Here is a 24,771-nt window from a genome sequence, read left to right on the forward strand (position 1 = left end):
AACCCCAGTGCGAGAAGGGCTTATGAGCACAAGACAAGCCTAAGAATATGAACAAAAAATCCTGAAACTGAATTCAAACTAAAGAAAAATGAAACTGAAAACTGGGTTCCCCCAGCTGGACACCAAGGAAAGCACCTGTTGTTCATGGGGAAAGCTGCCATGCCTATGCAATTCCCTCCCTGCAGTGCCAGAGGAAGGACCAGGAGTTTTTAAATCACTGTTATCTCAACCATCCTCTTTTGCAGAGGGGAGGTTTCTTCCTGTTATTTTTAAACTCTGCTGCCCGGTACCTTACAGATGACAACCTTTGCAGAGCAGCTGGCAGCCCCTCAGCTCCCCACCAACGGGCTGGTGCCCGTGAGAAGGCGCCAGAGCCGTTCCCGGAGCCATCACGATGCTGGGCCTCCTGCGGCAGAGCTCAGCAGCTCCAGATGAAAAGGTGCTTTATTTGCTGTGGCTCTGCTTCCCATCCTCAGTGCTGGAAATAATTCCAGACTGAGAGGGACCCAAGGGATATTTTGCAGAGAAAACCGTGGGCAGCTGAGACATTGGAGTAATTCTGGAACTGAAACCTGGAGGGACTTCCCTTCATTTTTGCTTTTTTGAGTGTTTTTTTTAGTGTCCTGCACGAAATTCTCTCTTTCAGTGGTGATTCCGGAAAATTAGCAACATAGCTTTGCTCTGAGTTTTTAAGCTTCTGTCTGCGTTAATTTGCAAACACTGATATGTTTTTTTGCCTGTGTGTGCGTGCCTTTGTTCTGAACGACCACGAGTGGGATGAAGGTACCGCGACAGCGATTCCTCAGTCCTCATCCATCCACTGTTTAGGAGTTTCACATGGAAGGGCCCAAAGAAAGGGTGCACACACCTCCAAAATCTCTCCCCCACCCAGATCTACCACCTCAGAGTTTTCTTGCTTCTGTGTTGATGACACAGAAAGGAATCACCTTCTTTCTGCAGCAGCCACAGACAACAGCCACACGCCTGGTGAGGGGACTAGGGCAGCCTCCCAGAGGACTAACATATTAATGACCTCAGAGCACACCAAGCTCAAACCTGGGAGGAGGAAGGACAAGCAGATAGTCAGGGTGGATGGCTGGTCTCCTTGCCTGTCAGAAATGCTGGTGTTGTGGCGGTTGTGGTGAGGGCCAGGCCAGGCTGAGAGACACATCCTCCACCAAAGGAAGAGCATGGGGCCTGGCCAGGGCTCACTGCAAGCTCGCATTGATCTTTCTCAGCCTCCATCACCCACAGGATCTCACAGTGTGGTTACAACACTGATGGGAAGAGCAACTCACCTCAGTCAGGCCCCTCTGCCCCCAAACAACCTGGGCAGTAGGTTCTGCTTGGTTGTTTGGGTTTATAAAAAATGTCATTTAATCCCTGTTTCCAAACCAAAGCACAGCTCCCTGGGATTGTGTTGCTGACTCTGAAGCACATGGATAAATGCCAGGGCCTGCACGGATGAGTCCAGCTGTGAGCAAGGAAGACACTGGGGTTTGCAAGAGCATCAGCATCCACCCCCTCTCGGCCTGGCAGATCCCTTCCTCTCAGGAAGGCAATCCTGCCCTAACAAGCTTCAGACCAAGCCACTTCCTTTGCCACTGCCTTCTAAACCTTGATACCCAGGATCATGGATGTCAACACCATCTTTGATGGGTAAGGTGAGCGGTGCCACTGCATTTCCTACCCATGTCCTTCTGTGGGCAGCCCCACAGCATTCCAGGGAATACCAGTACCTGGCCAAGCAGCTTTCAGATAATCACATACCTGACCTGAGGTGGAAATCACTCTCCCTTCTTCCATGTATCAAGATACCTCTTGAATTCCTTTGGTTTAAACACTCACCAGTCCTGAGTAGTAACTATTAGAGTCCGAAGCCACTCTGTGGCTTTGCAAGGGACCAGCCTCAGGGGCAGAGGGTTTGGAGGAAGAAAGCATTATAGTAATGAATTCTCAGCTCAGACTCTACTCATCAGTCAGGAAACACTGAAAAGAGGGAGGTGCCATGGGATCCCTAAAGGAACTCGCCATCTGCATCAAACAGCAAAGAATTATTCATCAATTAGAGAAAGGTTAAAGACCAAAAGCCCCCATGGCACGTGGAAAGCTCCTGTGGCACACTGTCCTCCAGCCTCTGAAAGCTCACTGGAGCCTCCTGCAGAAGGGCAGCCACATCCTTATTCCACCTTAGGGAATACTATGTATCAAGGAAATGCAGAAGTATTTATTCTGCCTACTCTTCCAAAGTGCCACTGTCAGATACGAGGAAGGAAATGGAGCCACAGTACCTGCATCCTCTGACTGGTGCAGCAAACTGGGCAAAGTTAATTTAGACATGAAGAAAAAACAAGATAAAAGACAGACCTGGCATCCCAGAGGAGATAAAATCACAGTGCCACAGAATTCTGAAGTGCACCACCTCTTAGCTTAAACAGGTGCTTCGGATTTTCAGGCATACAGGATTCAAAATTCCAGCTACAAACATCTGTGCTGCTGGATTTCAGGCCTGGAGCTGGCATGGGCTTGGGTCTTCCCTTTGGGCCTGGTGCAAACACACTGCCACCCCTGAGACATCAGGGAACATCAGCTGCCAACAACTGGTAAGTCTCCTCTTTATCCGCTGGGGTTTGTACTCCCTGAAACTCCCAAATAACAGTATATCTTGTTATAATGGCCAAAAATAACCTTGAAAATATGCAAAGACTGACGATGTCTGACATTCAAAATAATGTAGTTGTGACATTTCACTTTGTTATTCCAGCCATGGACAAATGGTTCTGCTGAAATATCTGTCACAAGCTAGTCCCTTATGCCCAGACTACAACAATCTTTTTTAGCAACTAAAAGGTTCTGTTAAACCATTATGAACTTAACTCCAGTCAGGAAAGAAATGGAAGAGCTGGAGCACCAAGGTAGCAGCTATTCTTGTTAAATTGGTCTCAATTTTTCAAGGATCCTGTTGAACATTATAGAGGTCATACCCTGCGCTGCTGTGGAAACCTAAGAAGTCTCTAAAACCCATGGAGTTTAATAAGAAATGCTATATTCCCAAATTGCCTCAAATGTTTTACAGGGTATTATGACTTTCAGCTTTATAGGTCCAAACCACTAACCAAATAAAAAGTCTATTTCTTCCAGATTTTCAAGGTTCAATTTTTAAAAGGCCAGAGGCACAGACTGTTTCTGTGAACCAGGGAGGTCTCAGCCATCAGTTCCTATCAGAGATCCAACCGTCCTTCCCAGCTCCCAGGGTTTGTGCTCCCTGTGCACAAGGGTTCATCTGTTCCCATATTAACCTGGTGCCATTTACTTTTTTCAGCTTTCCTAATCATAGAATCCCAGAATGGTTTGGGCTGGGAGCAACCTTAAAGCCCATCCAGTCCCACCCCTGCCATGGGCAGGGACACCTTCCAGTATGCCAGGTTGCTCCAAGCCTTGAACACTTCCAGGGCTGGGGCAGCCACAGCTCCTCTGGGTAACACTGCTCTAAGCTCTAATGTTCTAAGCTCTTTTTGTATTCTTGAGATAAAACTTCTCCTGAAAAGCCAAAATAACCTGTCATAGGACACTTCAGGCTGAGCAGCATCAGAGGATAAACCTCAGCATCCTGTGGGATCACGCTGCCAACATCCTTGGCTGTACATTTTCCATAAATCTCCTACATCTAGGTTCCTATTTCCCATGAAGCATGGTCTGAATGGACCGAAGTGGTTTATCGTGCCTTTTTCTCCCTCCTCCTGCCCTCGCAGACACACTGTTGTTCTGCTGACAGGACTGAAGCCCTGACCAAGGCTGTGCCACTCCAATTTACTGATGGATACCACAGTGTTCCTGGGGCTCCAGGCAGCTCAGTCTGTGGCCTTGGCAACTGTGTCTTCAAGCAGGGACATGAATTATGGCAGTGGTGGTGCTGGTGGGGTCTGTCCAGCTGGACTGAAGCCGCGACTTTCCTTGGGGTCACAGTGGCTTTCCAGGCACTGCCAACTGGGGCTGGATTTACACTTTTCATTTACTGTATGTTGGGGTTGTAAAATTTCATCTTTCTTTCCATGCTGCCCTTCCCTTCTAGATTAATTTTATTACCAGCTCTTTTTACGGGCACTATAAACCACTGTTCCACATTTGGGCCTCGTTTAAGAAGATAAATTTCTATACAGACCATCTGGTATCTGAGGGCAACTCTTGAAGCACGCTCCTTGTTTCCCTTGTTTTCCTCACTGGACTCACATCCTCTTTATCCCCTTCAGAGGAGGTCAAACCAATAACACAACTAGTCAAGTACTGAAATATCGCAGCTGGTTTCTCTGGGGGGCAGATATTGCACATTCGCACTCCCAAAACACAAGCAAGGACACTGAGGACACTTCAGGTCCCTTGGGTCAGCTCAAATCGGCTGCTGGGAAACATAAGCAAATGCTGCTTTTTTTGGGATTTACCCTTTACTTTCCCCACTCATGTTTCACAAATAAAAACCAACATCTTGTTTCTCACTGAATGACAACACTGCAGTTCAGCAAATTAATAAACTCATTCACAGCTCTGTGCCTTGATTACTCCCTCTCTTTTATTACGAAGGAAAATGTCAAATCCTTTAATTTGAGTCTTTCAGGAGCATTTTAGCAGCTGATCAGCAGTTCCTCACCTCTGAAAAAACTGGCTCACAGGGGCTGCTCCACGCACAGCCTCAAATCTGATTTCTGATCCCACCCCTGCAATCCAAATCCTGCCAGGCTGACTCCCAGTTTACAGCAGTGAGGCCGAATCTCCACTGCCTGGAACTGGAATTGCTATCAGATAGGGAGACTTTAGGCTGGATTTTCATTTTGATGCTGAACTGCAAACACCAGCCTGGCTAAGCTGAGCACAGGGCCATCATCCAGAGCCATCCACCCAGCTCAGGTGGTCAGGGGGTATCGGTCACTGCCGGCCCAGGTGCCACAGCCTGCAGCTCAGATTAACATGTCAGCACAGGGCAGCCCTAAGCACCTGCCTCTCTGCTAATATTATAGTCTCCCTACATGTTTTGCTCTCTCTGATCCAGCCTGGCCCACCCTGCTCCTCTCCCTGGTGTTCCCAGAAGGCTGCGGGCTGCTCTGTGTCTCCAGCTGAGCATATTCATGAACTTTTGATGGAGTGCTCCACTCCTGCCAAGCCCCAGAGGATGTTTCACAGCGAGCAAGCGAGCCCACGCTGGGGGCTGGGGGCTGCAGCCCAGACCTGGTGCTTCGCCCTGCACTCACAGCCGTGCCAAGAACCCAGAGCTGGCAGCACCGTCCTGGCAGCGCCACTGCCTCCATCCAGTGATCCTCAGATTCTCCAGTGATCTTTTATATGGATGAAGTGCTGCTCCTCTCCTTGCTCCCCAAGCACTGTTTCACTGAGGCATTGCGTGTTTGCTCCCTAACACATCCATGTACGCCGATAAATGTTGAGCGTCTCGCTCTCTCCTCCTCCTCTCCCTCGGAATTTTTCCTCCCTTGTTTCAGCCAATCACGCAGGGGAAAATTCCAGCCTGAGCTTCATTAGTATAGGATGTAAAAATAGAAGTACGTTATCTTTTGTAGTTCCCTCAGTTGATTCAACAGTGGCACGAAGGTAAAATAATTAAATGTTTGTCTAGTGAAAAAACAAGCCCACGAGAGAGACTGGGTTGGGCTTTTCTGGAACCCGAGTGTGGAGATTTGGGGGTTCTTGTGCTGCACAGACTTCACCCTCCCCACTCTCCATAGCTACCAAAATGATGATGATTCCTCCTTCCCTCCTTTCCTCCTCCTCAGCTCAAAAATAAACACATGATGGAAACTTCAGGAGAAGCTGGCAAATGTCTCTGCTGCAAAGCACAGACCTCCAGCAAGAACTTTCACTGAAATTTCCCCAAATGCTGCCTGGCAATTCCCTCGGCACCTTCAGGAGCTCTCCCAGAGACAAGAGAGCCAGAGGAGCGGGCGGGTGTCTGCGTGGACCAAGGTCAACACAGGAGAGGTTCAAAAAATATTAGTGAGTTGACTTGATCCTTCATCAAAATACTTTTTGCTTTTCCTTCCTAACACTTCACTGCCCACGACGTGCCAGGCTGAGCCGATGTGACAAACTGTCGAAACACATTTTTTTAACAGAAAAAAATTAAACCTAGACTTTAAAGGTAAAACTGGCCTCTCTGAGTCCCTCTATCATATGTGACATTCCTGCTGGAAAAAAAACCCAACAAGGGCTCTGAGAGCAACTTGCTGGGAAAAGGCTACAACGAGTGGTTAGAGCTCCAGTCTGCAGTGATCTCCTGGGCTTCACCTTGTTTTTTAAGCTCACCTTAGTTAATAAAATAACCACAGAGGTGCAAAATCACCTGAGCATTTATCAATCCCCAGACATAAAACCTATAAGAAGATGCTGTTCACTGATTCCATAAAGTAACAAGCAAAAGTATCCCCTAGATAATTCTGCTGGCTAATAATATCAGCTACCAAAGGGAAAGGACCACAAACACCACTGTTTCTCACTCTCTGAACTCCCATTTCGTGGTTTGTTACTGCTGTTGCATTGGTAATGACCTATTTACCACAAGGCTTTGGAGGGTGTCAAATCTTAACCACCTTCGTGTTCCCTGCTGGAGTCTGAGATTCCTATTGATGAGCTCCGTGGCTTGATGTAAAGGAAATGAGCTGAGTTTAAGGGTTGCTGGCACTCTCTCTGGAGAAATGCCAGGGAATTTTTAGACAGAGTCCTCAGCACAACAATAAAATGCCATGGCTGTGAGTCACAGTGGGCAGCACCTCCGTGTGAGTCCAGGAGCAGCAGAGCTCTGTCTGTACATGTGAGAAAATAATAAAAAAACCAATAACCCAGAAGAGCCCCACATGTCCAAATTCACATGCAGGAATGGGCACTTATTCGGGTCTCTGAAGCTCCACGCAAATCAACATTCCTTGCAAGCACAGAGGGTCACCTTTCCACTGCTCTGGGATTCCACAGAGTCACACCAGCTCTGCAGGTAATTCCTGATGTGTGGAGCTGCAAATCAATGTCTTGCTGCACACTGTGTGTGTCTGAGTGTGCAACAGCCTATAGACTTTTTATATTCTGCGCTTATAAATACATTAGGTATTAAAAAACAGTCTTTCCTTGGGGTTAGATGGGCAGTGAGTTTGTAAAAAGCACCTTACAAATGTCTGGCCATATTCATTAATACAGACTCCAAAGAGACTTTATGTTTCTCTCCAAAAACTGGTTGCATATTTACTGTTATTTCAAAATTATTCTCCTGGAAGTGAGGTGGACAGGTTTGAATTACTGACATATTATGTCAATGCATGATAGTCTAGGACAAAAAAAAAATTAAAGCCTGAGAGCTACAAAAAATCTTGTGATTTCCTATCAAATTGGAAAGCTCTGAAGCCTTAGCTGACCAGGAATGTGGTTCATTGTTTTGGAGGTCTTGGACTCATGTCCAAACTCTCAGAATCCCACCCCAGCATTCTCCCCATTAGGTCCATCAGGATGAGCAAGATCCCTGGAGTTCCAGCCCATAGACATTTTAAAATGGCTGGAGCTACTGCAGGAAAAGAAAATGGGGGTAAATGTTCTATATTTATGCATCAATGTAAAGTGGGGAGAGTTTCTGAGTAAACAGCACAGGATGGAACAGAATTATTTAAGAATTAAGGCTTTTTTGTATGTTAGAAGAACTCAGTGCTCTTGGTAATGAATACAGGAGCCTTTTTAAAAATAAGACATTGAAGCTGCTGGACACAGATAAGACTCCACGGCTTTGTCTCTGCAGCACCCCAGCTCACCAAACACTGCTTGTGCTTTCTAAGGTCACCCATAAATCCAGAGGACTTCTGGCTACAGAGATCAGGGAGGTCTGGAATAGGCTATTGAACTGCCAAGATAAATCCTGTTCTTGCAGCCAACTCCACCTCTATCAATCTTCCAAAAGCAGGAATCAAAACACTGATTCCAGCATTTGCAATATCTCACTTACTTGCTGCTGCTACTGCTTCTTCTTTAGGATCAGTGCCAAAACCAAGACTTACTTGCAGCTCCTGGCACCTGTAAGCACAGTCTACACCAAATCACCACCTAATCAAACCTGGACCTTTCCATCCAGCAGTCCTTCCAGGTTCCCAAAGCACTGGTGGACGGGCTGACTGGCTCACACGTCTCCACCTCCCAGCTTTCCAGCACAGGCAAACTGGCAAATCCTCCCCCCTGTTAAAGGCTTGAATCCACTCCAGGTAATAAGAGTAAAACACTCCCTTCCTCTGCTCCAGCTTTACCAACTGCCCATTTCTAGAGCCCTCCTACTCCTGAATCCATCTGTCCTGGGGAGCTCTGCTGCTCCTCTCTGCACTTACCATCACAATAAACTCTATTTTAGGCAGATCCTGCTGGCGCTGCCCCTCCATTAAGTTGTGCCCAGAGGTGCCTGCATGTGAGGAAACACCATGCTCCTTGTAATTTGGGGGGTTCGGGGTTCCAAAAACCAGCTTTTAATCACCTATTCTGCCCAGATCCAAAAGAATACTGTCCCCTTGAGATCCCATTCTGGTATTTTCTCTAATCCCAGGAGAACTGCCCCACGCGAAGGTACATCAGCTGTTTTCCAGAAATACAAACCATGGCCTAGTGGAACACATTTTCTGCATGTTCTACTTTGTCCTGATCTCCAGTCCCAGATTTCCCTTTATAACACACTCCTCTATTCTTAGTTTTACCTCCTGCATCGTATCCTTCTCCCTCTTTTATCTGCACTCTCTGGATTTGAAAAAGCCTGCATCTTCCCTTTCCTTGCCTCCATCCCAGACCACAGATGATTCCTCTGCGATGCTACCTCTCCAGATTCATCCCAATTTGAAGGATGAATCTCATCCTAACCTACTGCAAGCTCTGTTCCCATTTCTCTCTGTTGCTTTAAGCCAATTATCTAAATGTGAATGCATTTAACACCCTGCAGTGACAGTCTGAGACATGGGGAGGGGACAGGCTTGGAAGAGAGGAGGGAGGTCAGAGGAGATATTGCAAACTTGGAGCTGACTGCTCGTGTTCTGGTCCATTCTGCTGGGAATCTCAGTGTCTGGCTGTCAGCAAAGGCAGACATTTCCTTGGATTCCTGTCTCAAACCCTCACCTGTCTGCAAATGTGATGTCTGATCTTTGAGGAGCCTGCCTGGCCTCCTGGGTTACCTTCTTCTCGCCTCACTGCTTCAGTCCATCTCCCAGGACTGCATCCAGGCAGGACAAGGGGCAGGAGGAGACCAAGGGACACTCTGGAAGCAGTGAGTGGGCAGCTCCTCGAGCCCCCAGTGCGCCCAGCAGAGACACTCAGTCAGCAGCCACACAATGCAGAGCGTGTGCTGGGAAAGCAACAACTCCTGCAAGGCCAAGGCAGCAGAGCCTCCACCCTCCCAGGAGCAGAGGGATGCTCATCCAGCACTTAGCTCTGCCCATGCACATCCTCTGCCTGGCACTTGCCAAGAACTGGATTCAACACAAGGCACTGTCAGCAGCCCTGAATGCTGAGGATGGACAAGGAACAAGAAACCTCCTTCACAAATGCCACCAAATACAAGAGAAATGTCACACTGGCCTTTCAGGAGACTGCTGGGAATGACACTGATGACATCTGTTAGATTCAGGACTTAATTCTGCCAAGTCAAAATAGCAGAAGCCTTGAACACTGATGGACTTCACCCAGTCTCTTAAACAGGCTGAGGACATGTCCGGGGAGAGGGAACTTCCAGGTGATCAGGCAGCTCTAATGCCTGTGCTGCACAACCTGATCTCCGGATTAAAAAGATCAGAGTAAATAGCACAGTATGGTCCCAGCTCTGCCACTCACACAGGATTATTGACTAAGGAAAATTCCCCGTGTGTGGACAACAGCCCACCCTGACCACCTCAGCCCAGCCTGGGAGACAGAGCATGGTCCTCTCCAAAGAGGGGTGATCCTACAGAAACCCTGCGGCTTCCACCTTCCAATTCCCTGTGCTCACCACCACAGCCACCTCATGCTGTTCCTCTAGAGATAACAAGAGGGAAATGCAGAGCAGAATACCCCAGGACATCCCACTTACTGCCCACCTGCCACACATCCAGCGGGGAACCTCTCCATGGCCACTGCAAGGAAGGAGGGATTCAAATGAACTGTGGGAGGAAGCTGAAAATAAAAATCCAGAAAGCTCAAACATCTGCAAGACCAATGCTTTGCTCTACAATTCTGCATTGATTTCTTGCCTCAAATAGATTTCTAGATGGATTGCAATTTAAATGAGTTACACAATGCTGTAAAAACGTTACTCATTTCCGTTTCAGATTTTATTTTTGCATCTTTGCTTTCTAGATCCTTTTGCATTTCAACAGCCACCCCATGGATCTTAACTATCTTTTTCTTTCCACTCTTCTTCTGGCCAAACTGCTCTGCATCCATTTTTCCCTTTCCTTACTCCAAGGATGATGCTCGTGGTGGCTGACACAGCCTTGTAACAGCGCCCTGGGAAGGGCTGGTCAATGGTGAAAATCCCCACTGTGAGCTCTGACTGCAGCTGCTGAGAAAGCCCCCGAAACCTCTGAGCATTTACCAGAGCTAATTCTTCTGTGAGCCACCCTGAACCCTCGGGATACCCTTGTCACATGCCTCCAGGACAGCAATTTCCATCTCTTGTCCTGACTCTTCCTCAGAAGCCACAGGGAGGGAGGATAACAGTGAGGAAGGCTGGACTACAGGAAAAGAGATCTACTTTTCTGAAAACCTTGTAAAGCCAGCCCAGCTACCACTGAAAAGGGCACTGCTGCCATTAGCCCCGTTCCAGACCTTTGCTGCACCAGGATGGACATGAAAACATGATAAAACACGGAATTTCCAGCCAGGCCAGCAGTAGGAATGTCAGACACCAAGCCCAGCCCTCCAGAGCATCAGGGTTGAGTTTTACAGATGAATGGGGCTCTTACAAGAGCCTAGAGAGAGACACAAGGTTTGGATGAGATACTGAGGAGAAACTTTGGGCTGTGAGGGTGGGAAGGCCCTGGCACAGGTTGCCCAGAGAAGCTGTGGCTGCCCCTGGATCCCTGGAAGTGTCCAAGGCCAAGTTGGACGGGGCTTGGAACAACCTGGGCTAGTGGAAGGTGTCCCTGCCCATGGCAGGGGGTGGAGTGAGGTGATCTGTAAGGTCCCTTCCAACCCAAACCATTCCATGATTCTGGGATTCCATGATTACGAGTACAGCAGTCCCTTTGCACTGACCCAATACAACCTCAGTCTTGAGCTGCTGTGGATAATACAGAAGACTGCTGGTATTCCCAACCCTTTGATCTTCCTTTGACTTCTGAGGGTTTTCAGGCACCGTCTTCATTTTAAAATAAAAAAGTACTCAAGTATTTATGTAGCACAAAAGCTTTAAAGGCTTTAAAACTTCAGAAAAGATTTTTAAGATGCCAGAATGAAAAATGTCACGTACTATTATTGCTTAAATTTCAACCTGAGTTGGAAAAACCCTGCAAAGTTAAAACCATAGAAACAGAAAGGGCAGTAAAACCTAAACCCACTGGAGTGATGGAGAGATGTTTTCAGCTGTGGGAGACCTGTTCACAGGAAAGAGGGGAAGTCTTCCATGGCCAGCTGAGAATAACCACTACAGACATCTACCACCAGGTTTGACAAAACAGGAGGGAACATGCCCCAGGCAACAACCTTTCTTTTGGGGAGAGGATGGACAAACACAGGAGCTCTGAAAGGAATGAACTGGGAAGTAAGATGTGAGCTTGTGTCACTCAGCCAGAGACAGCACGTCTCTAGGAGACAGCATTTCCAGGCAATCCCAGCATCCAGAGCAGGGCTGGGCTGCCTTGGATGGTTTTTGTGCCCCTCAAGCCTCTCCTGGCCCTCACTGCTGGCTCAGAGACCAGGATTATGGTTACCTGGTTATGGTTCTGCCCTGGAACTTGTGCCATGAAAGGCTGAACAGCTACTACTCCAAAGCTACTATTTTTACTTAGGTATTTCTACTTAATGCAGATTAATTTCTTAACATCACAGAAATACCACAAAAGGCTTAGAGAAACAAAAAAGCCTCATTCGGATCAATTAATAACGCAGAGCAAGTATATTATTAATGAGTAACAATTGAAGGCTCTAAGGAGGTGCAGAGCCCTTCTCTAGCTGAGTGCTGGAAGAACAGGGGCAATAATAAGGCTGTGATCTGGTGCTGCACATGCAAAATATTTGAGGCCAAATTAATCTTTGGTGGAGCCCTGCTGACATCACTGTTGGGATCTCGGGTGGAATGCAAGATGTTGTTTTATACTGAAGGAGGGAGCAGCCTGGGTGGGAGCTCAGCTCTGCCAGGGACCCTGGCAAAGCCCCTGTCCCCCCTCCCCTTTGCCACAGAGAGGGAGAGGCATTTTCCAGAGTCTGTTGCAATCCCACCTGCCTTCAGTACAGCTCTTTCCACCCTCAGCTGTCAAACCCTTGAACACAAAAGGGCAATTTCCTTCCATGTGTTTTACAGAAAGAGAAATAAAGATGTACGAAGATGAAACAGCCTCTGCAGCATCACCCACGGGGCTGTTGAGAGGTGGGAATGGGGGGCAGCTCCCCAAATCCCAGCCCTGGGAGCATCCCATCATTCCCCAACTGCTCCAAACTCTGGGCAGACACACAGCTCAAACCAGGCTTTCAAATAAAACATGGAGAGCCCTGATGGATGGTGGATGGAAGAGCACACCCCCTGTGCTGAGCTCATGAGAATTTCTGGTTACAACAGAGATTTCTGTGGTTTTAAAAATACAGAGGATTTAAATTCTCTTGTCTCCAAACATCAGAAATTCGAGAGCTAATGGAGGTGAACACAGAGTGCTCTGGATAAACAGGTTATTCTGTCACCATCAATTATTGCGTCTCTCTCCATTTGCTCTCCAGCGTGTGCCTCAGACACCATCCCAGACAGGGCACAGAGCTGCCTGCACTCCTGCTTTCAGCCAGCATGGCAATTTACTGCCTCCTTGGGAAGGTTTTGATATTGGAAAACCACAACAGAGCTTTCTCTTCACTTGAAAGGCACCCATGGGCTCAGGCACAGCAGAAGTGTTTGCAGTGCCCTAGGAGATGAAAGCAGTTCAGAACCTTTCGCTTTTATTGGGCAAATTAAAAACAAACAAGTCCTTTCCTTTCTTTCTTTTCACTCTGCTAATGCCCATTGCCCTCCTAGGCTTTTGAGGCATCCTGCTGAAATACAGGGATTCAGAACAGCCTGGAATTCAGTCTGGCATTGGAGATGGAGACACAGAGAGCACTGTACAGAGGATAGGAACACCCAGCACTGCACAGGGCTCCGTGCCCACTGCTCCCCGGCCCTACGTGGATGTGGGGTGGAGCTCAGGGTGGAGGATTCAACCCCCTGATGTTACTGCTGTCTGACTTCCAGATCCATCTTCCTTAGCTTTTCGTTTGCACTCCTCTGTCTCTCCATAATTCATGCTGCTCCCCCCTCCCTCCTCCGTGCATACGGAGCGTGTCCGCCCTCACCCCTGATGTGAAGGCACATGATACCCCGGGCACCGACTGCACCAGACAAGGGCTCATCCAGCTGCAGAAGCCTTAAAATGGTGTTGAACCCCCTCCAAATGTCCCCCTGTGTGGGTACAGCTGGCACAGCGAGGGAGGGGGCGAGCAGAGGAGCAGGAGCCCAGGGCTAAAAGTGGCTGTTGACTTCACTCTCCCAGTTGGGTGTAGGTGGGGGAGGTGGGTGGCTGTGAGCAGCGGGAGGCGGAGGGGGCAGCAGCTATTTCCAGCTGCACTCATGTGCCATTTCTCTCCATGCTGAGATTTTATAGAAAACAGCAGGAGGTGGGAAGTGGGGGGAACCAAAAAGGAAAATCACAGAGTCTTTGCAGGAAAAACATGTTAAGGAACAGGGGAAAAGTTGTTACCATCATCACAGCCCTGAGATTCTGCTCTTGAAACAGAGGGGTTTAAAAATATAACAGAACCCAAGGCTACTGGGACTACTTTCCTGCAATGGACACAACAGCGTAGGATGGGAAATGAGGCCACTCGACCAAGGGGCACTGAAATGATGGTAAAAGCTGCTGTTTGCAGAAAGCCTCCTTCCTAATAAACTGCAAGGTTTTCTTCACTCCCAGAGATTATGTAATGTGTTCTTGCCTGCTGCTGACTCATATTTTCCAAAATATATCTGGGAAGGAAAACATATGCACGTGTTTTAATGCATAGGTTTCCCTGCCCGTGTAAAAAGAAGAGAGGAAGGTGCAGCCCTGCACACGCATGTGCACGTTGCCGTGTGCAAGGATGAGAGAGAGGGACAGTCGGGAATCTGCTCGACAAACACAGAGATTAAAGCAACACCGTTTTCTGGAGCAAAACACAGCAATTCTGGAACACAGTGTAGGAGGGGAACAAGGAACTGGGAAGCTACGGGGGGAGATGGCAAAGTAAGAAGCACCGAGCACGTGCTACGGACAACCTCCAGCCAAACCTGGGCTCTGGGCATGAAACACAGTCTCGTCCTGAGCTTCAAATCCAGCTGGGAAAATGGGGTTTGTGGCACTTGGAGCCACTGTGGCAATATGCAAATAGCAGTGGGCTGAGAGCACCACGGGGGTGGCCCAGCAGTGGCTCAGCAGCGCCCACCCCTGCAGAGGGGTGCTGGGGCAGCAGCACCAGCACTTCCCCAACTCCGTAAATCCACAGTCTCACTCCTGTGAATGCCTGTGAATACACGCCGGGTATGCACCGAAGAAGCCAGGCTTCTCCAGATTGAAGATTCATAATTCTAAGGCAGCCAGTAAGTCTTAAGCATATTTGTTCCCAGTCTGCAGGTTTGGGAGGTTTAGTTTCTTTGCTCTGTGTGTGTGTGCAGTTTTAATTCTTTAGGAAAGGCTTTCTGACACTTCTGCAAAACCCTCAGTACCCAGGAGATGGGATCGATCTGCTGCCGGGCATCAGATGAGAGATCCAGCTCCCCTGGACCAGAGGAGACTGAAAATCTATCCAGATGTCAACTCCTGATCATGAAATCAAGGCAGACAGTCTCCACCGACGACAGCTGAGTTTCCTTGCACTGCCTCCTCCTTGTGCCTGTGTGTTTGGGCAAAAGCAGGACACAATTCCCCAGTGCAGCTCCTTGTGCAGCAGAGACAGGCCCTCTCCTTCAGCATCAGTACACATATACACACATCCCAATACATGGGCACTATTGACATTCCCTGGCTTATTCATCCAGCTTTCCATATGTACAGCACCAGGGTAAGACAATTCAATTTTAACACCTAAAACCTCATCAGAGCCAACTGCCAGTTAAAGGATGCTCTTTCTTGTTTCACAACAACTTTAAAACGTTTCATCTGGATTCAAAACCTGTTCTGTAATTGCTACTTTTTAACTAAATTCATCTAGAACTTCACAAAAGACCAAAGAACATCCAGCCTGCCTAAAAGGCTTTGGAATAAAGCTTAAAAACAAACATTAAGGATTGATCGCGCTTTTCCAAGATTGTACTAAAACTGACTGAAGCTCAACTAGATAAGGAAAGAGAGTTGCATTAAATTAATCAGCACCTTATCAAGCCAGGAAGAAAGAACTGCAGATAACAAGCCTTCCCTAAATTTGGTATGAGAACAGGAACTTCAGCGCACGACGTACTGAGCAAACCTTGTCAGATATCCTGAATACAATGCAGGGGAGTGGAGCAGCAGAAATAGCAGGGGAATGTGGTCCAAAGAAATCCTTTGAAAAAATCTGTTTTCTGATAATGCCAGCAAGAGCCTGATGCTTTTGTCAAACGGAACAATTTTACTTGACTAAACTTTTCTACAGATATGCCCAGCAAATTAACCCACTGCTTATTGGGGTAAAAGACTGATCCTTAGGGGTTTGCTCTCAATTTCTACTTGTGTAGTTGAGGTCACATTGCATTTTGTCGATAACAAGAAAACAGTTCTGGACACAGTTCGGATCTTTGTTGCTTTGAAAGCCCTTAGAGTTTGACCAATTCCTCTCCTGGAATCCTTCAGGGTGAGCTGCAGCCACTCTCACCACTCTGAGCTCCCTTGTAGGGCCTTAAAAATCCAAAAGCTGGCACCAGGAGCAGCTTAGCCCTTGGAAAACAGACACTTCGGGGCAAACATCCCAACTCTGGAGAGGGAACTGATGTGAACAAACCCAGTTGGCAACATACAGGGATTTTTAGGGCCTGCCCGTGAGGCTGTGGGTTCTGTGGCACAGGGCACAGCCCAGATGCTCACGTCCCCATCACTCCAGGGAGGTCACCAGAGGAGGCAGGTGGGGAGCAGGGCTGGGGACAGCGGCCACTGCCTTGGGAGGCCATGGGATAGCTAGGCATGCTGCCTTCCCACCAGGAGCAGTGGGAAGGACACTCCAGCTTCAGTTCCCCCCTGGCAAAAGCACAGTCCCCCCAGGCATGCCCAGGCAGGGTGGTGACAGCACAGCAGCTTTCCCAGAGAAGGACAGGACGCCAGAGCACAGAGCTGTGCTGGGGCAGGGAGGTAATCAAACAAAAAATGAGCAGTCTAGAAATCAACTTTGGGCTTCAGCCAAAAAAAAATAAAAGGGAAAACAAAGGGCCAGGCTGCCTCACCCTGTGCCATGGCAATGGGGTGACTGCTCTGCCTTCGTGGCCGTGGCCCCCGGGCGGGGCTGCTGGCTGTCCCCGGCACCGGGGGGGTCGAGCTCTGTGCCCTGCCCGCCCTGGGCGGTCCCGGAGGGGGACAGCACCTCCTGGACCGGACCCGGCCGGCCGAGCAGAGCGCTTCGCAGTGCGGCCCCAGCCCCGCTCAGCCGCGGCTGCTGCCGAAAATAGCCCCGCGCTCGCTGCCAGCAGCCCATACTTGTGTTATATATGTCTCAGCTGATGCAAAGGAAGGGGCAGGCGCTGAACCACATGGGCCCTTCACATGGGCACGGGCACGCTGGGCTGCTCCCGGTGCCTGCTATGCCTGGGGCTCCCAAATCCTCCAGGGCAGATCCCCCACGACACCGGAGCAGCTCAGCCCACGGCCCCAGTGCCAGCCTGTCCCTCTGACACTGCCACACGGCAAGCTCTGGGTAAAACTGTACAAGCCAGAATGCAAACATCATGGCATGCCTTCCCTGCCTCCCCCACAGCCCCTGTGCCCTGCTCCTGCTCCCAGCCCCACAAACCCGTCTCACCACACATCTCTCCAACCTCCCGGCACTGTGAGGGCAGCAGGAGTAGCTCTCAAAGTAGCACATTTCTGTGAAATTTTCTGTAGGGATAAACCAGAGTCGGTTGAAATCCAGACCTATTTCTTTAAATACCTTCCTGCACATGCTCCCTTTGCCCCCTAAAACTCTTTAGTTCAGGTGGTGAAGCTTTTAGGCCTGCCCAATGTGTTCATTAACAGCAGAGCTCTGGGGGCTTCCTGCCCTGAGCTCAGATGCCGTTGTGAACACACCATCTGAAAATAAGGGAGTAATACTCTACGAAAACTGGGAATAAGGAGTGAAGGCTGCATGGCCCTTTGGTGGTGAGGAGGCCAGCAGGGTTAGAGCCAACCTGGCCCTCTGTGGGTACTTGCAGATTAAAACTCATTTCCACTCAGGAAAGAAATCCAACCACAACTAATGAAATAAAGAAAATAAATCATGGTTCCTCCAGCAGCTCTTCCTCCAGGAGCATCTATTTTTAGTGAGAAGCATCAATCACTACAGTTTGCTGTCTACGACAGCTCCAACAGGCAAAATCTAGCTAGGCTGGGCCAACGTGGGCACACACACGTTGCCCACCTGTCCTGCCATTCCCCCACCGACCAGCCAGAACACCACCACAGAAAGGGGAGAAACAGGAGTCCATTGGTCTTGGCTGCTCCAAGGTACTGGATGATGTTCCTTTTCCCCATGTGGGAAAGAGGAGGCACAAGGCAACAAAGGAACGTGCCCAAGGCCATACAGTAAGTCAGTGGCAAAGCCAGGACCAGGCAGAATTATCCTCTGTAACCCCTGAACAAGCGCTCTCTTCAAACAGGCCAATTCTTACACAACTATTAACATGTGGGAGTTTTCCTCAAGCTTCCCAACTTCTGGTCACTGGAGACTCCGCAGCTAAGAGACAAATCGCTGTGTTCTACCAAAATAGCTCTGCCAGCATTTCACTGGGAGAAACGGATTGAACACGATTATCACACCCAGCTAAGAAAATACACATTGCAAATACAAAATCCAGGACCCCCCTCCCCGACAGACAGAGATGCATCATCACAGCACAGAGCACAAGGATACAACACAGCATTGCACACACACACATGCACCAGGCTCCACGGAGCACAACCAGCATTCCCTGAACGCACAAACCAAGGACCACAACGAAATGAAATGACAATACAGAGAGGAGTTCTAGTCACAAATTAAAATAAAACCAACCAAAAAAAAAAAAAACCAAAACAAAAACACCAACAAACTTACATGGATTTTTGGCAATTTTCCTTCAGACATTATACACAGCAGCTGGGCTGTGTACTGAATACCTGATCCGAAAAGAAATATAACCACATTATGCAAACAGATGGGGGTAGAAGTCAGGTGAACATGCAGCTCAACAACACTCATCTATGGGCTGAGAAAGCACCTCTGCATTCCCACAGAAGGGCTCAGATCGGGGCAGATCTTCATTCACTACAAAGCAAGTGCTGTGCTGCTGCCATCCTGGGGAAAATCCAAATGGCAGGACACAGCAGAGCCATCGCGTCAGAGACCTCTGAGCGGTCCCGTCCCCTTTAACTTGTCATGCGAGCTTTAACACAGAGGTGGGAAATATCCAGGGTGGGGGAGGAAGCCTTTAGAAACCCAAAAGGAAGCCCTTTATCAGCCCTAAAGAAAGAGCATTAAAATCACTGTGCAGGCAGGACCAGCCGAGATCATCCCAACACGTCAGCTTGCCGGGAAGCACCCAAAGAGGGGGACATCACCCACATCACCCTTTCCCCGTGGTGAGGGGGGTGTTTGAACCTTTAAGACGGTGGACTGCCGTTCAGGAGGAACGGACTTTTTATGGACTGTGGGAAACAGGGTTGCTATGATACAGGCAGAGGCGTTTTCATGAATCCTGTGGCAAATAACATTGAATCCTGCTTAAGCAGACAAACAGCAAGGCAGGTCTCCCCTCACCCAGTCTCAGCAAACACACAGCAGCAAGCACTGAAAGAGATTTTATGCATTATAAATATGCTATTTGCAGACAAATGATTATTTTTTTTCTTTGGGGCCACATTTTCCAGAGGGTCAGTGCTTTGGTTCCTTAAAGGGAACGATCCTTCTTCCTCATCCCTGGGCTTGAGTGTCCTCACAAATGGGAAGAACTCAGTGTTCACAAACCCAGGGGGAGTCACAGGGGTAAACTACTTCCAGGAACCCGACTGTGACCAGCCACGGGCATGACCCGGATTGTCCCACAGAGCTCAGGGAGAAGGGAAGCTCCACTGCATGGAGATGTTTCACAGCGTGCAAATGACACCCTGAATTTTGCAAGCACAGTCACTTACGAGCACGGGGGATCTACCACAAGCCACTGGGACTGCTGTCACCCCAAAAAGCTCCTAACGCAGGATGTCACAGACGGAGCTGCTCCTGAAAAGCATGGCAAGACGGAGTTGTTTCAGTGGCTCCTCGCTCCTGCAAAGCCAGTGCTCCCAGGCTCCGCTGCAGCCCCGGGAAACGCCAGGCTGCAGGGGCAACACCACCCAGTGGGGCTGGGGCACGTGGCTCAAGGCCCACTTGAGGAGGTAGTCACTGAGGCCTGGGGTGGGAAACGGAGATCAAACCAAACAAGCACCAAGCTCAGCCCTTGCTCGCTCTTTAATTTCCTCTCTTTCCCTCAAAATTCCAACGGGAAGCCTGAAATGACAGGAACGGTGCTGCTACAACAGCAAAGTTTTGCTGCGCCCAACTTTCACATTGCTCTACATTAACTTTTGTTCTTTAACTCCACCAGCCTTTGGGAGAATAAAAGGCAAAAAGTTGTAATAAAATTAATAAGTTGTAATAAATTAATTCTCTCAAGCATGTTCCACAACGGGAAAAACTCGTCTCGCAGCGATCCCTCCCCAGCAGCTGAGCATGCACGGCCCCTCGTCCTCCCCATGCACCCCACAGATCCCACACAACTCCATGATGGAACCAGAGGGGTTGGCAGGGATGAGCCGCTGGACACGGCAGTCCCAGCACATCCACACACTTCCCAAAGATCTCCCCACAAGTACAAGCTCTGGATCAAGGAATGCACTGGGCACTAGGAAACCGTGCCAGGTATGGAGCATTCCTTGTAGAAATCATATTGAAAGGTAAACCTTCATGCCAGAGAGCCAGCCCTGAGAAAATAAACATTCAGGCACAGCCACAGCCCATTGGAACTCACTCGTTAGTTTTGGGGTTGGTTTGTTTCTCTCATTTTTCCAAACTTACTCCTCAAATTCCTATGTCACTTAAAGCTGTTCCCCTGAAAGGATGTTTTTGGCGGCTGTTTGATCGATTCCCTCTCCATGGCGATCTCAGCTCATTTATTACATTTCTAGGAGATTCTGCAACCTATAAAACTAATGACAGAGGATGGCTAACAGGCAAATAAAGCAAATTTGAGCTGTTTAATGACCCAAACCATCCTCAGCATCAATTTTATTTATTTTGTTTTTTTTTTAAAGAAGATTGACTCAGTCTCCTGTGAAGTGCTTGAAGCCAGTACCTCTTGCAGACAGCTACAAGTGAAGAGGGGGAAACGGAGCCAGCAGGCACCAGAGCATCTTCCTGGGCTTGTATCCCTGGATCCTAGTTTTTCTCCCCATTAAAATGGGCTACTGCCCCTGAACACTTCTGGTCATCTTTGGGGGCCAGTTGTTACCACCCCAGGACCCAGGGAAAAATTTTTTTCTCTTTTATTTACAACTAAAACCACTTTGAAATTGCCAGATTTGGAGGATTTAACTCAATTTTCCAGCCAGTCAAAAAGCAATTGGCTCCCGAGCCCAGCTCAGCATTTAACTCACAGCAGACAGACCCTCACAGGGAAATAACTCCACATCTCCATCTACTAGCTCCAGCTTTGTCTTTATGGATCAGTTACATGATTTTTTTTTTTCCTCCCAATTAGTAGAGGACATCAGATAAATAACAGACAGCTGGAATTAGCACAAACTAGTTAAATTATCAAGGCAGTAAAATTTCAGTGATCATCAGCAAGAGATGAAAACATTTTCAAACTGATTTTTTTTATTTGTTTGTTTTGAGAAATTCTGATTTTTCTGGAGGGGAAAGTAATATATAGAAAAAATCCTTAACACTTCTAACAGAAGCACGGTACAGAGACATATTTTCAAGAGGAAAAGACGTTACTCTTTTCAGACATCTCTTTCATATTCTCTCCAAACTTCACATGCTGTCACTGGAGCCTCCAGCCAGCCCTGCTTCCAAGCTGTAAACATTGCAATTTTGGTCTAGAAGCACCTCTAACTAGTGGACACCTCTCCAGCAAGCCTATAATATACAACTTAACACTTCATTTTCAAGAAAAATCAATGTAAATAAAGTCACGCACAACAACCCATCTCAAAAGCTCGTTATCCTGGAGGTGCTCAAAGATTTTTCTTACATACATTCCCAAAAATTATATATAAATATATATATATACATATATATACAGTCACACATGAAAGAAAAGAAAGGCAAAATCAGATTTCTAGAAAATCAAAGCCAAATCCAACCCTTCCGTATCTGTTGCTTTAGCAAAGAATAACACAGCTTGCATTCCCCTTTTCCCCTTTGATCCCTCCTTCCCAATTTGCAGAGACAGAAACCACATACAACCAAAATAAAAACCCAGCAGGTTATGTTTTGGTCCCTCTCACATCTTTAAAGAAAGGAGCTGGGTTACATCAGTGTGGATGTAGAATTTGGAGGCTTTAGGGCTGAATACTGAGAAATCAAGTCAGATCATCAAGGCAACGCAGATAAATACAGTAAGTAGAATTTCTCTTTTTTTTTTTTTTTTTTTTTTTTTTTTTTTTTGTGGCTGAATTTTTTTTAAGCAAAGATTTAATCCTTTAATAGGATTTCTCACCCCACCCCCCCCCCCCCCCCCCTTTAAAAATGTCCAGAGCTCAATTCCATTGCACACACCACCATCTCTCACCTGGCACCTACACGGTTACTCTCACAGACATTGCACATTAACTGCTTGCTAGAAATTGCACACAAAATGACTTATTATTAACTTGAGCCTCTATTTCAAAGAAAGCAAAACAACACAGCCATTGCTCACCACAGACAGATATTTCCACTCTGCTTCTACCTAAATAAGTAGAGCCCTATCTCACCAGCACAGCACCAGAGCAGAATGGATCACTGTTATTATTTATCACATTTAAAACCCAGGCAAAAGCAGCTACACTTACAGGCATACTTAAAAGACAAGACATGACAAAAGATTTAGGGAGAGATAATATACCAACGTCATACATATCACAGCGAGGCCATGTTGAAGCTCAACGCGTTTCCCCCCTCAGTAAGAAATCTCTCTCTCTCTTTCTGTCTCTCTCGTCTTTCTCTCTCTCTCTCTCCCGCTCGTGCTCTCTTGTTGAATTGCTAGTGGTAGTAGTAGCCCCCAACAGCTCAGGAGAAAAAATCCATTTAACGAGTGCCCAGGAAGAACATGAGTATGACATTCACAAGCAATAGCACCACAATCACTGCAAAAACGACCACCGTTTGAACATCCAAGGTCATGGTGCAATGCAGAACACTGTAGTGTTCGAGGTGTGGGGCTGGCAGATTTGGAGAAGTCAACCTCTGCTCTGTAAGACTGTCCATACATCCACCATGCTAGAATAGAGGAGAAAACTGTTCCTGGTTTTGGGTTGGCTCGTAATGCTTTGTGCTCTGCCTTAATTTCTCCCCTATCTGCTGTCTCTAGCTCATTCTGAGCCCGCTAAGTGAAGCATCATCACAACCAGTGAGCACTTGGGATGTAAAAATCCTTCCTTTAGGAAAAGAGCGAGCGCTGTCTGCAAGCTTCTCTGTCTGTCTCGTCCCCCCTGTCTCTCCCGGTCTCTCTCTCGCTGGCTGGCTGGCTTTTTAATTCAAGCCAGTGCAGATACGGCGCCCGTGTGAGTGTGACAGCTCCGCGAGCGGCTGCGGCTGCATCCCTCGGAGCGAGGCGGACCCTGGCGCATACTAATCAGCTCCAGTGACCAGGCAGCGAAGGGATCCTGGCTGTCACTCAAACGCAGGAGGAAGCGCTGGCTCCATAAATACGCGAGGCTTCCGCCCGCCGTGCCAGCGAGCGCCACGCAGACATGTCTCTGTCTCTGTCTCTGTCTCTGTCTCTGCCCTGCGCTGCGGGCGGGCAGCGCCGCGCGGGGCCGATGCGGAGCTCCGGGAAGGCGCTCCCAGCTTCCCGTGCCGCGCACAGCCCGCTCCTCGCCGCCTTTGTACGGCGGGGCCGCGGCCGCACCGCCTGCGCCGAGCTTCCGATGGGAAACTTGAACACCCGAGCTGCTGGGAGCCTGCTCAGAGCGGGGAGGGGAGCGAGAGCGGGGAGAAAAGCAGCCAATGTAACAAATAGGCAACCCTTGGTAACCTGGAAATTCAGTGTGAGCCTGAAATGCGGGGATTTGGTAGGGGGAATCACGTTTTAGCTCTGTACAGAATCACTGAATCTCAGAGTCAACCAGGCTGGAAAAGACCTCTGAGATCATTGAGTCCAACCTGTGACCCAACCCCACCTTGTCACCCAGACCATGGCACTGATGCCACATCCAGTCTGCCCTTAAACAACTCCAGGGATGGTGACTCCACCATGGACAGCCCATTCCAGCTGGGCAGCCCATTCCAATTCCCAATCACACTCTCTGTAAAGAATTTCTTCCTAATATCTAACCTAAACCTCCCCTGGTGCAGCTTAAGTCTGTGCCCTCTTGTCCTACTGCTGGTTGCCTGGGAGAAGAAACTGAATCCCCCAGCTACAATCTCCTGTCAGGGAGCTGTAGAAAGTGAGAAGGTCTCCCCTGAGCCTCCTCTTCTCCAGGCTTAGCCCCCCCAGCTCCCTCAGCCTCTCCTCACAGGGCTCCAGAACAGTACTACGCACATCACCCCATCACAAATCCATACAGTCTCTCCCCTCAGCACTGCACTGGGTGTCTCCACGCTAAGAGTTAAACTGAATTCGGAGATCTATAAAAGGGGGGAGGACAGATGGAGGATCTTTATTCCTTCTATAGCAGCCAGAAAAGCTCATTCCTACATTACAATCACACACACTCAGTTTATAGTCCAGGTGCCAGGTGCTATCCCAAACCTCAGTCTTAGATCCCAGCACCAGCAGTTACCTTGGAGAGGCATCACAATACACACAAAACAGATACATTCAGCTGGAAAAAGCAAATGATTTTCCAGACAAAGACAAATATAGAAATGCTGCCAATGCATATGCATAAAGCACTAAAATGCGCAGCCGGGGGTTGAGCACAGCACCTTCCAGGAAACCTGCGCCTCCCAACTCCCTGGCACTTCACACACAGACACGGGGCCAATGTGCACCAAACAGCCACTGAACTTGTTCTCCAGCAGCAAACTAAAGTCTGGAAGGACTTTAATGTTTAAACGTGGACAGGGAATGGGGTCGGCTCCAACGAGAGGCAGCCTGTCCTTCCAGGGCACCAGCATTCGGGGAAGGGACAGGGAGGTTATGCTCATACCCCACCTCACCACTCAAACCAACACTAAATCCATCTG

The 24,771-nt window shown here is 48.4% G+C and overlaps 1 protein-coding gene across 12 annotated transcripts in view; it reads right to left on the reverse strand.

Annotated features, from left to right (window-relative positions):
- Positions 1 to 24,771, reverse strand: part of ARHGEF9 (Cdc42 guanine nucleotide exchange factor 9) — a 186,388-nt gene that overhangs the window by 94,467 nt on the left and 67,150 nt on the right. The window contains exons 1-3 of one of the 12 annotated variants that reach the window (XM_027738782.2): positions 22,498 to 23,440; positions 19,533 to 19,617; positions 18,457 to 18,518 (exon numbers count right to left, since the gene is read on the reverse strand). The exons of 8 other annotated variants lie outside the window; for them this stretch is intronic. In XM_027738782.2, the coding sequence (XP_027594583.1) occupies positions 18,457 to 18,486 (30 nt within the window). In that variant the 5' untranslated portion in view covers positions 18,487 to 18,518; positions 19,533 to 19,617; positions 22,498 to 23,440. Of the gene's footprint in view, positions 1 to 18,456; positions 18,519 to 19,532; positions 19,618 to 22,486; positions 23,441 to 24,771 lie in introns of those variants that run through there. 3 more of the 12 variants (XM_027738786.2, XM_027738785.2, XM_027738784.2) reach the window with 3 other exon arrangements.

The sequence above is a fragment of the Pipra filicauda genome, unplaced genomic scaffold (assembly GCF_003945595.2).
Source record: "Pipra filicauda isolate LSUMZ 115617 unplaced genomic scaffold, ASM394559v2 scaffold377_size797966_pilon, whole genome shotgun sequence".
Lineage (NCBI taxonomy): Eukaryota > Metazoa > Chordata > Aves > Passeriformes > Pipridae > Pipra > Pipra filicauda.